Genomic DNA, 17095 nt, shown 5'->3' on the forward strand with positions numbered 1-17095 from the left:
AGTACAAAAAGCTCTTGACTCATACTAGTATGTTTGTATGTATGTATGTAGCTAAAGCTTAGCTCTAAACTTTTTATTCATGACAGCTGTCATCAGTCTAATGCTGAAGTTAATTCGTATTTTTTCACAGTTGCGATTTCGTCTGCGTCGAGTACACTTCGTACACTCGCGTTTAACTAAGTATGCTTGTGTACAGCAAAGATGAAATAGGACGGTTGATCATAGTGTAGTATAATTGCATAAAGAGGCTTATTTGTGACGATTTGAAAAAGAAAACGCACTTTTTCATAATATCTAGATAATCGAGTGATGAGGCCATGTATTTGTGTAGTGGGTTCAATTATTGTTTACTATCATAAATAATTCTAAATGTAAAATTAAAAGTATTGCCACATATACATCAACTATGATCAAGTTTTACAATAGAACGCATCGAAGCATTCGACAACATACTGTTAGCGATACAAATGCTTCAAAGACTACAAACGTGATAAACGTGTTGCTGTGGCTGGGGCTCTTAATAAACACATCCTGTGTGGAATGTGCGCGCGATCTTCGAAAACAAACAAATCTGGAAGTTAAAGTCGGGTCGCATGTTGTCTTCAATTGTTACATAGATTTTCCATATGACTCACCCATACCATATGTGGTCCACTGGAGCAAAGATGTAAGATAATCTATAATATGTACACGCATAGGATGATAAAATGTATCCGATTTAAAATATTTTTATACGTGTATCTAGTTCTTTGTATCTTACTTGTAATATAGCTAATCACATAGATAACTGATATTTTTCCCGTTATGTTACTAACTTGTATCATTACTTTCCCATAGACCTAGTTCATTTAACCATTATTAATATATTCTAAAGATTTTTTCCGTTAGTAATTAAATGGATTCGATATCTTATATTCGATAATCACATTTAATATTTATTGAAATATATGTGAGGTATGACCGGTAAAAAAAAAGTTCGGCAACGTGCGAAACGGTACCGAAAGGTATTTTAATAATTTCTTGCCAGTGAACTATTTTAATTTTTTGAAGAGCAAATAAATTTGCCAAGTTGTGATAACACTTCTTTCTTCCCCCACCCCCCAAAGCCTCTCTTTTATTATTAAGTTAAAAAATGTCTGAGCACGAATACTCAAGAGGCGAAAACGGGAAAAAACTATAATTAATAAAACTACATATATTAAAATAACTTGTGAATACTACATACAATTTGGATAAATACATATGCATATTATAAATCATAAATATTGGTTGTAATATCGATTAGTAACTTAAATTAAGTGCACCCACTTCTATTGAATAGTGCCACAGATCTACAGCCCACAGCGAGCATACAAGAAAAGTGCTTACATTTTGGAAGTACTTATTTAGCTGTTAAGTTATTGAAGATTATAATTTGACATTAAATACTAATTCAACAAAATATAAACACTTAAAATACACCATAATATTAACTGAAATAGGTAATTCAAGCATAATCGGTCTGGAATTTGTTGTTCTTCGTACTTTTTATTATTTTTTCCTGAGTGTATGAACAATGCTCACATACATGTACATGTGTATTTTATGATCAAATTGTCAATTTTATAATTAAAAAACGTGTAGGTGGCAGGCAGTGTAATTCGCTGCGATGTGGGGGTGGCCAAGCCAAGTCGTTCGTTAAGCCCCAACTGTCCAAAGGTTATTTAGCAGTGCAGTGTGTCATATTGATATTAAATTCTCACATTTATTAACAGCTTTAGGTCCAGATCGTGCTCTGCCGAGTTAAATGGCTAAATTCCTTTAAAAAATAATATAGATATCAATTTTTTGATATCTGCTATAATAAATACCATAATACCCTCTCGCACGAGCTCGTCCTATTATTGACAGAAGGCGAAAGCCATTAGCTGTACAATTTGTTCTGTTTTATCATTTTTATTAATTGAACAGATCATGATGTCATTTAACAGTTTTCAGACATATGAGTGCAGTATGTTTATACTCTGTACATGAAATGTACAAGAGTATATTAGGTTTGCGGGAGCTGAAAAATGTAACAGGCAGAAGGAGGCGTGGCAGACCCCACAAAGTATATATATTCTTGATCAGCATGACGAGACGAGTCGATCTAGCCCTGTCTGTCTGTCTGTCCGTCTGTCCGTCTGTCCGTCCGTATGAACACCTGGATCTCAGAGACTATAAGAGATAGAGACACCAAATTTTGCACGAAGATGCGTTATGTGTGTATTCTATACGAGTTTGTTTTATTTTTTTGATTTTCCCCCCCACTTCCCCCCTATGGGGGTTTTCCCGATTTTCCATTCGTATAATCGCCTATATCTCGGAGACTATAAGACCTAGGAACACCAAATTTTAGTCCCAGATGCCTTATGTGAATACGTAGAAAATGTATATTTTGGAATTTCCCTCCCTCCCCCCTCTACCCCGCAAATCGTAACTCCCGTAATTCTAGGAATTTCGAACTACAATTTTGGAAATACCCCCAGTTGGTTATTATGTGTCCGTATGCCAAATTTCATTATGATAGACCGATTTAACAAGAAGTTATAGCCATAAATATATTTGCTGATGCAGCGCTGCTGCAGCGCTGCTCAAGCGCTGCCCGCGGCTGTTGTTGATGTTGCTGTTTGGTTGACTGCGAAAATGCTTACACAGACACGAATTGATGCGCATAGGCATACATACACTCACACAGACGCAATTGCTATGTAAATGTGCAATTATACGTGAGTTCGAATACCGAGAGAGGTAAAATCGATCAAATTTTTTTTATTATTTTCTTAATTTTTTTTATTTTCTATAATTATTGTAAACATATGTACAGAGTATTTCAAAGTCGGGACACCCGACTTTAGCTTTTTTACTTGTTTAAAATGTACTTTGTAATGTAAAGCACAAGCAAATAGTAATACATATACATACTATGTAGATGTACATACTCGTATGTACGGTGAATGTTGCTGCTTATATTCATTTAATTCCGACATACATTCATTGGCATTTGCTACTTAAAAAGATTCTGTGTATTTATGCAAATAGATGGCTGCTTTTCACGGTCATTGCGGCAGTATTGTACAATTTTGCATAGAGGCCAATCTACAGGCAAAAAATTACCGGATAAATCAACTTACGCTTGTAATTTGTTAGGTAATGTTTATGAATGTTCGCTACAGTGGCCGTCGTCGTCATTTATCACACATATGGGTGTAGACGTATGTATATGGGGACCGTCTTTAAAATTTCATTTTGTGTAATCGGATGAAAGTTCCTTTAGCCTTTGTTTTATTAGCTGTTACTGTATTGATTAAGCCAATAAGACTGACCTCCAGGGCATTAAATACAATATGAGTGCACATAATTCAAAAATATCCTGTAACCGTTTATTCAGTTTTGATTTGTGTAGAGCTCTAATTCTTGAGGCAGTGACCAAATTTTATAAAGATACCGTAATAAACAAAAGGTTGTTCTAGCTATAGGGATTTTTACTCCGATCGGTCCCTTAGTAGATTTATCAAATAATTAATCTACTTATTGTTTGTAAGAAGCTATTTTATGTCTCCAGCTGTCATGGCTTAAAAGATTTCGGTGTTTATATGAACAGACATGTCTATATCGTTTCATCTTGTCATGCTTATCTTATATTTCTTATAATATATTTGTCTCAAGTACAATATCATTTTACAAACCTTTCTTGATCAACTTTAGAAGTAGTCACACCCAGATAGTGATTATATGTCCGTATGCCAAGTTTCATTATGATAGGTTGATTAGAAAGAAAGTTATAGCCATATAACCAAGCCCAAGCTCTGTCCGCACCAGTATTTGTTGCTGCTTTTACATTATTATGTAATGCACACATACATATGTACAAGTACACAAACGCGCATAGACACGATTCTGGTGTAAATGTGCTTGTATGTTTGCATTTATGGAATATTTGATATTTAATTGAATGATTTAATTAAATTAATGAACATTTTTTAATAATTTTTTGTAGGGTGTTACAGGGTATCTAAGAGTTGAGCCTGCTCGACTTTAGCACTCCTTTCTTTGCTCCAGATTCCGCGTCAGTTCTCGTCACTAGGGATCTTGAAAGAAAGTGCAAAAGGTGAAAAAGGTGAAAAAGGAAGTGCACAAGCTGTTATTATGTTTTAGTTTGTTTTGATTTTGGTCCCAAAGGGTAAAAGGGTATATTAGTTTTGTGCGATTGTACATGGAACACACAGAAGGAGGCTGGGCAGATCCCACAAAGTATATATATTCTTGATAAGGATGACAAGACGGGTCGATCTAGCCATGCCCGTCTGTCTGTCTGTCTGTATGAACGCAAGGATCTCAGCAAGTACAAGAGCAAGAAAAACCAAACTTGGTATTCAGATTCTCCTAAGCCCGAGAAAAGACGAGTTTGTGGTTTTTTTCTGATACACCCCCCACTCCCCCGCATTTCTTGGGATTTTGAACTCAAATTTGGCATATACATCTAGTTTGTGGTTATCTGTCCGTTTCATCATGATAGGTCAATTCTGAAGAAAGTTATAGCCATAAATAAAATTGTTGCCCATGCTCTGCTTGTGCCTCTGCCTGCAGCGCTGCCCCCAGCTGTTGTTATTGTTGGTTGCTTGGTTCAACTTTGTGCTGCATACATAGACGCATGCAAACACGCTGAGCTGCAGGTAGCGCATGAGCAGTGATTTTACTTATGGCTATGACTTTCTTCAGAATTGACCTATCATGATGAAATTTGGCATACGGACACATAAGTACTAACTGGATGTATCTACCAAAATTGATTTCAAAATTCCGAGAATTACGGAAGTTATAAGAAAAAACACCAATTGCGGGGGTGCATCGAAAAAAAAAACTCAAACTCGTACTTTCTCGGTCTTAGGAGAATAATGTATGCCTATGCGCATCTATTCGTGTCAGTGTAAACATGTGTGCAGTCAACCAAAGCACCAGCATCAACAACAGTCGCGGACAGCGCTTGAGCAGCTCTTGAGCAGCGCTGCAGCAGCAAATATATTTATGGCTATAACTTCATGTTAAATCGGTCTATCATACTAGAGAGAATTTGTTCCGCTAATAACTTTTCTTAGAATTGCCCGAATTGGATAAAATTTTAAACTAGAGTAGATAAATGTATATAGATTGTGTGTGCAAAGTTTGGGGAAAGGGGGAGAAAATTCCAAAAAATAAAATAAACTAGAGATCTAGACCGATCTCTCGTCATGCTGATTCAGAATATATGTACTTTATGGGGTCGGAGATGGTTCCTTCTGCCTGTTACATACTTTGCACAAACCTAACCCTAAACCCTTTTTACCCTACGAGTACAGAGTATAAAAACTTAACAGAGAGAAGCTCAGAATTAATTAAAGGTTAATTTTAAAATAAGAACTAAAAAAAAATTGAACGTCAGACCCGGTGGGTGAAGATTTGTTAGCCAGTCTGGAAAGCTATGCCCGGTATCACAGCCGTTCCTGGTCAGAGATTGCGGAGATAGCTGAAAAGAAAGGCTTTTATTAAAGGAAGAGACAGTTCCGTTGAGGCCAGGTGCAAATATATATTATAGGTTGAGCATAACATCTGTAAAGGATTGTGCGATGCATAATCAGTTGTACATCTATTATGGAAAAATATATATAATTTATATATGTAAGAGCGAAAATTGTAGTTATGTTTCTATTATAAAGATTTTAAGAAAATTATAAATGTTAAGTGTTTTAAATCTTTCCCTAGGAAATATTTTTACAAGATTTTTACATGATTTTTATTGATAGCTTGGTAAAATAGTTTCAAACAAAAAGGTCTGGCCAATTTTGCAAATTTGCAACTTTGTAATCCAAATCAAAACCTTCTTCCGTCTTTTGTTACATAACGCAACAGCATAATTATCTTTCTATCAAAGTTAATGTCGATGCTGAAAATGTTTACTGCATATAGTGATCTGGAAAATGCACTTCCCAGGAATTACAAGCTTCGGAGCTCGGCTGTCTAGTTAACGTTGTGCTTTAATTGTATTGTGCTCTTAAATGTATCTCATATTTGCTACTATTTTTCTGATATAACATTACGGTTGATGAAAAATGTCAATAGATCACCATATGTGGCGTACAATTAAAATACGAGTGCATATTAAGTTACAACATCTGAGCTTATCGTATGCGGCCAATCGGTATTAAAAACTCAACGATCAAGCGTTTGCAACCAAACCCAAACATGCGGTTTAGTTCATATTATAGTTACATTAGACGTAAAAAATGCAAGCATTAGCATGAAAAAAAATACAGAATGTTTCAATCCCGCAAAGCCGACAGTAAAATACCCTGTACCCAAAGAAACTTGAATACGCGCGTAGCAGAACTAAAAAAGAGCGAACCCGCAGTTGCACTTTTTGGTCTTCGTTGAATTGATTCGTTGATTCGCTAATACTATTTCATAAAATTGACCGCTTTGTATAAAATTTTAAACAAAAGAAGCAAAGTTTAGTTTATGTAGCTTTGGAATTGTGAACACTTTTGGCGAAAGGGGAAGTGTATCTGTGTGTGTGTGTGTGCATGTGAAGGGTAAAAATGAAAAAAATGTATGTAAGCTTTATCAAAGAGAATTTTGTATTATCTTTTTATCATATACAATAAATAAATTAATTAAAGGAATCCTTAATTTAATAAATAAATTAATATTTGCTATAAGGAAAATTTTATTTTCTTATAGAATAAAAAAATTTTCACTTGGTATGAGGGAGAAACGTCTACCAGTGAGCTCTTCAACGGTCGCCTGCACCTGGTCAGTGGCCACCCGGACTACGGAAAAGCATCGGCAAACCTTACATCTATACGAGAATCTGACCAAGGCTTATACCACTGCCAAATTATATTTCCCAATCGTACACCAAGTGTACGTAACAACGGCACCCAATACCAATTGGTAGTTCAGGGATCGCTTATTAAAATACCCCCTGTCAATCAAACGATCATGGAGGGCCAGACAGCATTCTTTCATTGCGTGATGAAATATGCGGATACTTCAAAGGTAGCATGGTACAAAGATGGTTTGCTTTTGCAAGAGGTACCTGACTTGGTGCGGCGCTCTTTTATTGGACCCGACGGCAGTTTAAGCATTGATCCCACCATGATGAGTGATCTTGGAGAGTACGAATGCCGAGTCCGCAATTTGGAGGGCGAGGTGCAACTGGCCAAGGCTTTTCTTAACATACAATGTGCGTTAAAATTGTTGTTATTGTTTCTTCTCTGACAGTGCTCTATTGCAGATAAGGCCAAAGTTATCTATGCACCACCCGAGGTGTACCTTCCATTTGGACAGCCAGCGGTGCTTGATTGCCATTTTCGTGCTAATCCACCGCTCAAAAACCTGCGCTGGGAAAAGGATGGCTTGCTCTTTGACTCTTACAACGTCCCGGGCGTTTTTTACAAGATGAACGGCAGCCTCTTCTTCTCCAAGGTGGACGAAAATCATGCGGGAAGTTACACATGCACTCCATACAATGACCTCGGAACTGATGGTCCATCGCCCATCATCAGCGTTATTGTCTTGCGTCCACCCATTTTTAGCATTACACCAAAGGCAATTTATATACAGAAATTGGGCGATACCGCAGAGTTTCCATGCGAAGCTATTGACCGAGACGGAAACAATCGACCATCTATTGTGTGGAAGCGGGTGAGTCGTTTCAGTTCTGACGTCAGTAAATTATACTCAAACTGTAGTGCGTTTGTGAATTTTAGTTAAGAGAAATTCACTCATGGGATTTGAGGGACTGACAACTCCTTGTAAAGCTCGCTTGGACCCTGTAAATAATATTATTTTTATGTATACACAGAAAGATGGGCAGCCCTTGCCCATGGAACGTTACAGTCTAAGCGGCGGCAATCTGACGCTCACGAATTTAGTTGAAACAGATCGGGGAATGTATGAGTGTTCGGCAACCAATGAAGCTGCAACCATAACGACGGAAGCTGAGTTAATGATTGAAAACATAGCACCACGCCCTCCATACAATTTGACTTCAAATAGCACAGAGACATGCATTACCATTCGTTGGTTGCCAGGTAAGTTTTAGACAGCACCCATTGCGGAATAACGATATAAACAAGGAAAAAAGCTAAAGTCGGGTGTCCCGACTTTGAAATACTCTGTACATATGTTTACAATAATTATAGAAAACAAGAGAGAACGCTACAGTCGAGCAAGCCCGACAGTGTAATACCCTGTACCCAGGTAAACTTCCGTCACTGAGTTATATGCGCCCATAGCAGCAGCATAAAGAGGAAGAAGAAGAGCGAACTTATGGCTAATATGTACATGTTGCTTATATTCTACTTTGCTTACTACAATTCGGCCTATCCTGACTGGAGTGCTCCTGATCTCCTCCAGCCTTCTCGTTTTGTTGTTACCTAGCCATGGCATCATATTTGCAACTGCCCATACTCCTTTATAAGGGATTCGTGTTTGTTGGAAACTATCAACATCTTCTAGCACATATCTATCATTTCTTAATACTCTCGTGATCTTGTAAGGTCCTTTGAATCTGGGTATTAGTTTTTTACACGTTACTATATGGGAGTCAAAATTCTTAATCATCACCAAATCTCCCTCTTCATATTTATGAGCGTCTTGCCGTTTTGAGTCTACCCTCTTCTTGTTGTAGTCCTGTGTTTTCTTTTGATTAATTATTGCGTTATCTCGTATCTCTTCTATATCTATATATTCAACACTATCATTAATTTTTCTCGATTCTTCGCTTAGTACGTCTATTTGTTTTTACTTGGTAATTTACTTGGATATTGATTTACCGATCTTTGGTTCGTATTATTTATCGTATATTCAACTGTCTCCAATACTGTATCCCAATACACTCCTTCCTCTGGATCTATTAGTTTAGCTATCATTGGTCCTAATATTCTGTTCATTCGTTCTACTTGCCCATTGGCTTGGGGTGAACCTGTTGCTATTTTTATGTGCCTCACTTCATTTTCTTTTAAAAAACATTCCAAGTCTGATATTATACATTTTGGTCTGCTATACGATCGAAAATATTCTTCGAGGGTCTTTATGACTTCTGTTGTTTTGTAGTTTTTGTTGGTAACAGCCTGACAAACTTCGTAAATGCATCTATTACAACAAATATGTGTTTATTTGCTCTACCTTTGTCAACGGTCCCAAAGTGATCTACATGTATTACGTCAAAAGTGGCAGTCTCCTTTGGAATATTATTTATTTTATTTATTTATTTATTTCCATCGACAAACAGTGCAGTCGATGTACAATACAATAGAGAACTTAAAATAAGTAAAACTAAATAAATAAAAAAGCCTATAAAAATGACAAAAATATCTAATAACGAATCCGACACGGTGGGGGAATTTTATTTGCCAAACGGCCAGCTATGTCCCGATTCACAGCAGAGATTAGTCAGATACGTTATTAGACCTATCAAAACAGAAGTGTAGATGAAAAAATATAGCAATAAAAGATAGAAGAAAACAAATTAAAATTAAATAATAAAATATAATTAAAATTTAAAGGTGAAGAATCACTGACCCGTTGGGGGGAAATTTATTAGCCAGTCCGGCAAGCTATGTCCCTACTCACAGCAGTGGTGATCACTGATTCTATCGGAGGTACCTGAAAATAGAAGATTTTAGTGAGGGGAGAGAGAGCTCACTTGAGATTAAAAAGTGAAAAGTATTATAATTAGCGCATAATACTCGAAAAGGATTGCGCCTGGCGTAATCACTAGTGCACCTGTTAAGATGAAGAGGCAGAAAGTTCCTTGTTGGCCTAGAAGGAACCGAAAAATTGATACGACCTAAAAGCATAAAGGAATCAACATCCTCGACAATCAATTTGTGGAGGAACAGAACACCAAGAACTATTCTACGGTGAGCTAAAGAAGGGAGGTTAATAAGGAGAAGTCTACTGGAGTAGGAAGGTAATCGTAGATTTGGATCCCAGTTTAGTTTTCTGTTTCTGAACCAATCCTGATACAATTTATACTGAGGACACCAAACACATGAGCAGTATTCTAGCACTGGCCGTACTAGAGAACTGTACAGTAACTTGGTGGTGTAGGGGTCGTTAAATTCTCTGGACCAACGTTTAATAAAACCAAGAACACCCTCAGCTTTGTTAACGATAGTGGAGATGTGAAGATTGAAATTCAATTTGTGATCAAAAAGAACTCCAAGATCTTCAACTGTAGATATACGGTGCAATGGACCGGTGAAAAGTCATAAACTTGCATTTAGAACAGTTAAGGTGCAGGTGGTTGACCAAGCTCCACCGTTGAAAACAGCTTATTTCGTTCTGCAGACGAGAATGATAAAGAGGATCTTTATACGAAAAAGTGCAGCAGAATAGACGGAAGGTCTTTAATAAACAGAGTGAATAATAGGGGGCCAAGATGACTACCTTAAGGTACACCAGAAGATACGAGAACAGGTTTAGAAGTATTCGACCTTCTGTGTCCTATTTTTAAGGTACGAGGAAATCCATTTCAAAAAGTTTGAGAGAAATCCCGTACAAGTTAGCTTCAAGAGGAGGAGGTCGTGATTCACAGAATCAAATGCTTTGCTGAAGTCAGTATATATAACATCGCTTGCATCTTTGCTAGGAATGCATCATTTATCAAAGATGTAAATTCAAGCAGATAAGTCGTTGTTGACCGATTTTTAAAAAATCCATGCTGAGCAGAGGAGATTACAGACTTACAATGATGCTGTAAAGAGGACGTAATTATTTTTTCAAATACTTTAGGAATGGCAGAAAGTTTAGCAATGCCTCTATAGTTGTAATGTAGCATCCCTTCCTGCTTTCCATTTTTCCTAGAATATGCAATACATTTCAAACAGTTATCTATATGTCTCTTCGCTTTTTCTTTGACTTTGGGAAACCAATAACTTTTCAGTATAATCTCAGTAATTTTTTCTATTCCAATATGTCCCAGCTCATCATGGTACTTGAAAAGCACATGATTTTCCATTTTCTCTGGAACCATAAACAAGAGAACCCCATTATCTTTTTCCTATATATGACTCCATTTCTCATTTCGTGTGTGCTCATTTTCTTCTAACTCTTCTTTCAACTTCTTTAACTTGGTATCTCTATTCTGACAAATAATTAAGTTTTCTTCAAATGTATTTGTATCTAACGTCAATATCAATTCAAAACATTCTAACTCCCCTAATCCAAATTTGAATTCCCATTCTTTTTTAACGAAATCGCTAAGTGGTTTGGCCTTTGTTGAAAAGTTTTGTACAAACCGCCTGAAATAAGAGCACAGCCGCAAAAAACTTTGGACATCTTTTACCTTCTGGGGAATTGCAAATTCTTTTACTGCTTGCATTCCCTTATCATCTGGCCTCATTTCATTTCCTATCACTACATACCCTAAGTACTTTGCTTCCCTTTGTAAAAATTCGCACTTGTCCAACCTTAGCTCTAACTTATTTACCTCTAGCTCTAACTTATATACCTCCTTTAAAACATCCATATGAGTTTCTCTGTCTCTGTTGCTATTAATATATCGTCCATATAAATCAATAATTTATCCGTCCGAATCATATCCGAAAAAATGTTGTTCATAAACCTTTGAAATACTGCTGGTGCATTTTTAAGGCCGAATGGTATTCTAAGCCATTCGAACTGTCCTATAGGTGTCGTAATCGACGTATATTTTCTAGATTCCTCATAAAAACATGAAAAAATCCATGCTTTAGGTCCAACTTGCTAAAACATTTCTTTCCTGATAAGGGCTAAGCACCGTACTGAAGACTTCTTTTCTAGCCCTGCTAAGCTCCTTGGCTTCTGAGGTGCTGCCTTGCTAGGTAGGCGGATTTTTCCAAAAGCTTGTAACAGATGTGATACCTCACCAAAACACTGCATATGAGCTTGGCACCGAAGATGTTCATCCGGAATTCCCTCTATTATTTGGTCGATCAGTTCCTCTTTGTCGAGCTGCACTTGAGCTTCCCGTAGCTTCTTCTGGTTATAATAGGCGCCAAAGTCTTCTTCCACAAACCATTTGCGTTGCTCAAATTGGCGTCGTAGAAGTAATTTGCAACATTTTGTTTTTATACTCTGTACACCTGAATATGTAACAGGCAGAAGGAGGCGTGGCAGACCCCACAAAGCATATATATTCTTGATCAGCATGACGAGACGAGTCGATCTAGCCCTGTCTGTCTGGTGCGTTATGTGTGTACGCTGTGCAAGTTTCTTTTATTTTTTTGATTTTCCCCCACTTCCCCCCTATGGGGGTTTTCCCGATTTTCCATTCGTATAATCGCCTATATCTCGGATACTAGAAGACCTAGGGACATCCAATTTTAGTCCCAGTTGCATTATGTGAATACGCAAAAAATTTGTATTTTGGAATTTCCCTCCCTTCCCCCTCTCCGCCACAAATCGCAATTTTCTCTAACTTCCGTAATTCTTGGAATTTCGAACTCAAATTTGGGAAATACCCCCAGTTAGTAATTATGTGTCCGTATGCCAGGTTTCACTATGATTAACATGAATGCAAGGATCTTAGAAAGTAGAAAAACTTAAATAACTAGTAAACTCTTAAGTCCAACAATGGATGCAATTTCATTTGCATAAAGACTAAGATCTCAGAGACCATTAGAGCTATAGATGCCAAAGATTGCAAACAGATCCCTTGTGTACGCTTTGCAAAGTATGTAACATGCAGAAGGAAGCATCTCCGACCCCATAAGTATATATATTCTGAATCAGCATGACGAGAGAAATCGATCTAGACATGTCCGTCCGTCTGTCCGTGCGTCTGTCCTTCCGTCTGGATGAACGCAAGGATCTCAGAAACTATAAAAGCTAGAATAACCAAAGTTGGCATCCAGATTCTTCTAGGTCCGAGGACGAGTTTATTTTATTTTTTGGAATTTCCCCCTTCCCCGCTACAGAATTTCGTCAATAGCGTCCACATTTCAAATGCTACCTAAACCAAACTTTGCACACATCATATATATATAATTATCTACTGTTGTTTATTTTATTTAATTCGGTCAATTCTAAGAAAAGTTATAGCGAAACAAATTCTCGCCAGTACAACCCCCACAAACTGCAGCAACAAGTTCGCTCTTCTTCTTCCTCTTTTTGCTGCTGCTTTGGGCGCATATAACTCAGTGACGGAAGTTTACCTGGGTACAGGGTATTACACTGTCGGGCTTGCTCGACTGTAGCGTTCTCTCTTGTTTTATTTTATTGATGATCCCTCTATAGGAATTTTTTCCAAATTCCGATCGCATAATCATAATTGGAGATTATAAGTGCTAGGGACTAAAGGTTGCTCCCAGATGAGCTATAAGAGTACAATGTACAGGTGTATTTCAAAACTTTTACCTTTCCCCATTACCCCGATATTATTGATTTTCCAACTACATCCCGTAAGAATCTCTTAATGTGTCCGTATGCCAAGTCTCAAAATGAGAGGTCAATTTGAATCTAAATTCAATAAATCTAAATTTTGATTAAATAACGCACGATGCATTAAAAGAATATCTTCTGAATATGATCTATAGAAAAATTTCAACACATCCAAGCCAACACATTTTTGGACGACTTCATATTGCGAAATTTTTTGTAGGGGGCCATTGCCCCCTGCTCCTGCCCCTGCCCCTGCCGACATCCTTTTACAAGTTGGTATATTACACATTAAGGAGTTGGGCCTGATCGACTATAGCCTACCATTCTTGTGAAGTTTTGGGAAACTAATTTTTTTCATTATAACGTACATAAGTTATATTTGTTCTTATCTAAGAGTATGTAAATAAGTCAAATGTCCATAATTGTTGAATTAAGAAACAATAGAACTCTGCTCTGAAAAAGATTCTTTTAAGAGTTTTTGAATGTGGTTTCTACTTACAACAGGCTACCTGCGCCCCAATCTTGAATACACTATATGGTACCGATTGATAGACACGCCCGAATGGCGTACCATGCGCGTACCAGAGAAAAACATTATGGAAGCGACCGTACAGCATCTTTTGCCTGGACGAGAGTACGAATTTATGGTTCTGAGCCAGGATAGATATGGCGACGGTATGTTTAGCAAGCAGTTTCGATTTTCTACGCAACGTGAGTATCCTGAAATAGTGTATTACCATGTTCATTGCCTAATGACGAGATACATTTTATTATATTTCAGAATTGGCACTGCTCGAGGATGACAACAATACTAACATCGAAAAAACGGATCAGCACCATAGTTATTGGGGAGTGAACGCACCATGGAATCTAAGTGCAACACAAAATTCTCAAGGTTGGCTTCTACATTGGGAGCATATAGTCACCCATCATCTTTATGAAGTGAAGTGGTGGAAGGAACCGGAGCACTTCCTTATCGGCACTGCAGAAACTTTCGATAATTTTTATCAGCTACGGCACCTTAAGGAGGATACTTCCTTCAAGATACAAGTTTTGGCCATTACAACAAACGAAGACTATATATCTAGCGCTGATCTACTTATTAATGTTCCGTCGCAGCGAAAGATGCGTGCTTTCGTTATCGGAAGCTCAGTTGGAATAATATTTTTACTTTGCGCACTTTGCGCTTTTTTATACGTGAAACGTAGCTGCCTTCTGCACCTTTTTGCACGTGGACGTGAGGAAACAAGCATTGACGAGGACACTGCGGAGAGCGGTGACAGCGAGCATGAGCGCGATACTAAAAAGATTACTGATTCTTCATGAGTATTTGGGAGTTGCTGGATATTTGGGAATAAGCGATTTGATGGAAGCATTTGAACGTTAAGCTAACATTGGAATATAAAAGTTTTCTTTACTTGTATGTAAAAAGTCTTAAAGTTCTAAATTTAGTTCCTCTAAGACAAACATTAGATATCATTATTGAGAAAAAAGGTATTCAAATTTTCATTAGATAAAAATTTGGATCTATTCATTTATCTCAAAGTTGTGAAAGCATAGTGAAGCTTATTTACAAACATTTTTTCTCTTCGTCCCTTAGACTCAAGCTCCGTTGTAGAAGACCTCAGAAAAACAGCCAATACAAAAACCGAAACATATATGTATGTACGAGTAAGGTGTGCCTACCTAAGAACCAACTAAAATATGGAATACTAATTTAAAATACATTTTCCAATATTTTTGCACGCTAATGATAAATAAATGGTCAATAACTTATTTAAGGCATAACAGAAATCTATGAACATATTTGTATACCCCGTAAAAAGGAGTCGAAGGGCGAGCAAAACAGGCTGCTTAATGTTGACGCCCTGAAGGAGGCGTGTCACATCCCACATTATAAATTGGAGCGTCGGGGCCAGCTTCAGAAGCCCTAGATCAGCAAAAGCCGAAAATAGTTATTCCTGCGCGCTCAGATTAAACTGTCTCAACGTAAGGTAGTGTCCCCAACCGTGCGCCTTAAGATTGCGAAATGGCAGCTCAGACTTCTTTTACAATGAGGAACACATAAACAATTTGTGCACATATAATTCTTTTACAGGGGCACGAATTACATATTTTAGCTTTCATTTATGCTATTCAATCAATTTTATTTTTATACCCTGTTTCATCACGATTGATAAATTATGAAGAAAGTTATAGCCATAAATGTAATCTCTGCCCATGCTCTGTTCGTAGCTGTTGTTTTTGCTGCTTTGATTTAATTCTGCACTGCAAAACTATATACACTCTGAAGTAAATTATGCTGTGGAAACTGTACATAAACATATGTCTCCATTTATATATGTACATATGTATTAAATAGTTTTTATTTAATTTTATTAATTTATTTAATTAATTTAATTACTAAGACTAATTATACTCTGTACATGAAATGTACAAGAGTATATTAGGTTTGCGGGAGCTGAAAAATGTAACAGGCAGAAGGAGGCGTGGCAGACCCCACAAAGTATATATATTCTTGATCAGCATGACGAGACGAGTCGATCTAGCCCTGTCTGTCTGTCTGTCCGTCTGTCCGTCTGTCCGTCTGTCCGTCCGTATGAACACCTGGATCTCAGAGACTATAAGAGATAGAGACACCAAATTTTGCACGAAGATGCGTTATGTGTGTATTCTATACGAGTTTGTTTTATTTTTTTGATTTTCCCCCCCACTTCCCCCCTATGGGGGTTTTCCCGATTTTCCATTCGTATAATCGCCTATATCTCGGAGACTATAAGACCTAGGAACACCAAATTTTAGTCCCAGATGCCTTATGTGAATACGCAGAAAATGTATATTTTGGAATTCCCCTCCCTCCCCCCTCTACCCCGCAAATCGTAACTCCCGTAATTCTTGGAATTTCGAACTAAAATTTTGGAAATATTATGTGTCCGTATGCCAAATTTCATTATGATAGACCGATTTAACAAGAAGTTATAGCCATAAATATATTTGCTGATGCAGCGCTGCTGCAGCGCTGCTCAAGCGCTGCTCAAGCGCTGCCCGCGGCTGTTGTTGATGTTGCTGTTTGGTTGACTGCGAAAATGCTTACACAGACACGAATAGATGCGCATAGGCATACATACACTCACACAGACGCAATTGCTATGTAAATGTGCAATTATACACCCTTTACGTGAGTTCGAATACCGAGAGAGGTAAAATCGATCAAATTTTTTTTTTTATTTTCTTAATTTTTTTTATTTTCTATAATTATTGTAAACATATGTACAGAGTATTTCAAAGTCGGGACACCCGACTTTAGCTTTTTTACTTGTTTTTTAAATATTTTTTTTATTAATTTATTCTTTTTTATGGGAGTGGGTACAGGGTATTTAAGAGTTGAATCCGCTAAACTCTAGCATTAGTTTCTTGCTTTTTCTCAATTAATTTTTTAAATGTATGTAATTATTCGTACATACGTATGTATGTTCATGTTCTTAAAAGGCCTTTCTAACCTTAAACAAGGTTTAATAACTCGGTAATTAAATTTTTTAATGTGAAATTATTCTAGTAATTAATCAAATAATATTTAACATTTATGCTATACTAGCGTCCTGCCTCTGCTTTGCACTGATATTTTTACCAAAATTTTTAAAATTATACCTATTAGTACACACACACACAC

General features: G+C 37.1%; 1 protein-coding gene across 2 annotated transcripts; it reads left to right on the plus strand.

Annotated features, from left to right (window-relative positions):
• The first annotated feature begins 166 nt into the window (after nt 1-166).
• Nucleotides 167-15201, plus strand: LOC115628499 (protein borderless). Of its 2 annotated transcripts, none has more exons than XM_030524638.1 (7): nt 167-667; nt 6736-7240; nt 7292-7701; nt 7862-8090; nt 13930-14136; nt 14207-14919; nt 15026-15201. In XM_030524638.1, the coding sequence occupies exons 1-6, from the start codon at nt 407-409 to the stop codon at nt 14749-14751; spliced, it is 2157 nt and encodes a 718-aa protein (XP_030380498.1). In that variant the 5' UTR covers nt 167-406; the 3' UTR covers nt 14752-14919; nt 15026-15201. The 2 variants fall into 2 exon arrangements, with proteins under 2 accessions (XP_030380498.1, XP_030380497.1); XM_030524637.1 differs by having other exon boundaries at nt 14207-14845.
• Nucleotides 15202-17095: the final 1894 nt, after the last annotated feature.

Source organism: Scaptodrosophila lebanonensis, unplaced genomic scaffold (genome assembly GCF_003285725.1).
Source record: "Scaptodrosophila lebanonensis strain 11010-0011.00,11010-0021.00 unplaced genomic scaffold, SlebRS2 tig00000118-arrow-arrow-pilon, whole genome shotgun sequence".
NCBI lineage: Eukaryota > Metazoa > Arthropoda > Insecta > Diptera > Drosophilidae > Scaptodrosophila > Scaptodrosophila lebanonensis.

Coding starts and splice junctions, on each gene's coding strand:
- LOC115628499 (XM_030524638.1), top strand. CDS start 407: ATGATCAAGTTTTACAATAGAACGCATCGAAGCATTCGACAACATACT. Junction 668..6,735: donor TGGTCCACTGGAGCAAAGAT/GTAAGATAATCT, acceptor ATTTTCTTATAG/AATAAAAAAATTTTCACTTG. Junction 14,137..14,206: donor GTTTCGATTTTCTACGCAAC/GTGAGTATCCTG, acceptor ATTATATTTCAG/AATTGGCACTGCTCGAGGAT.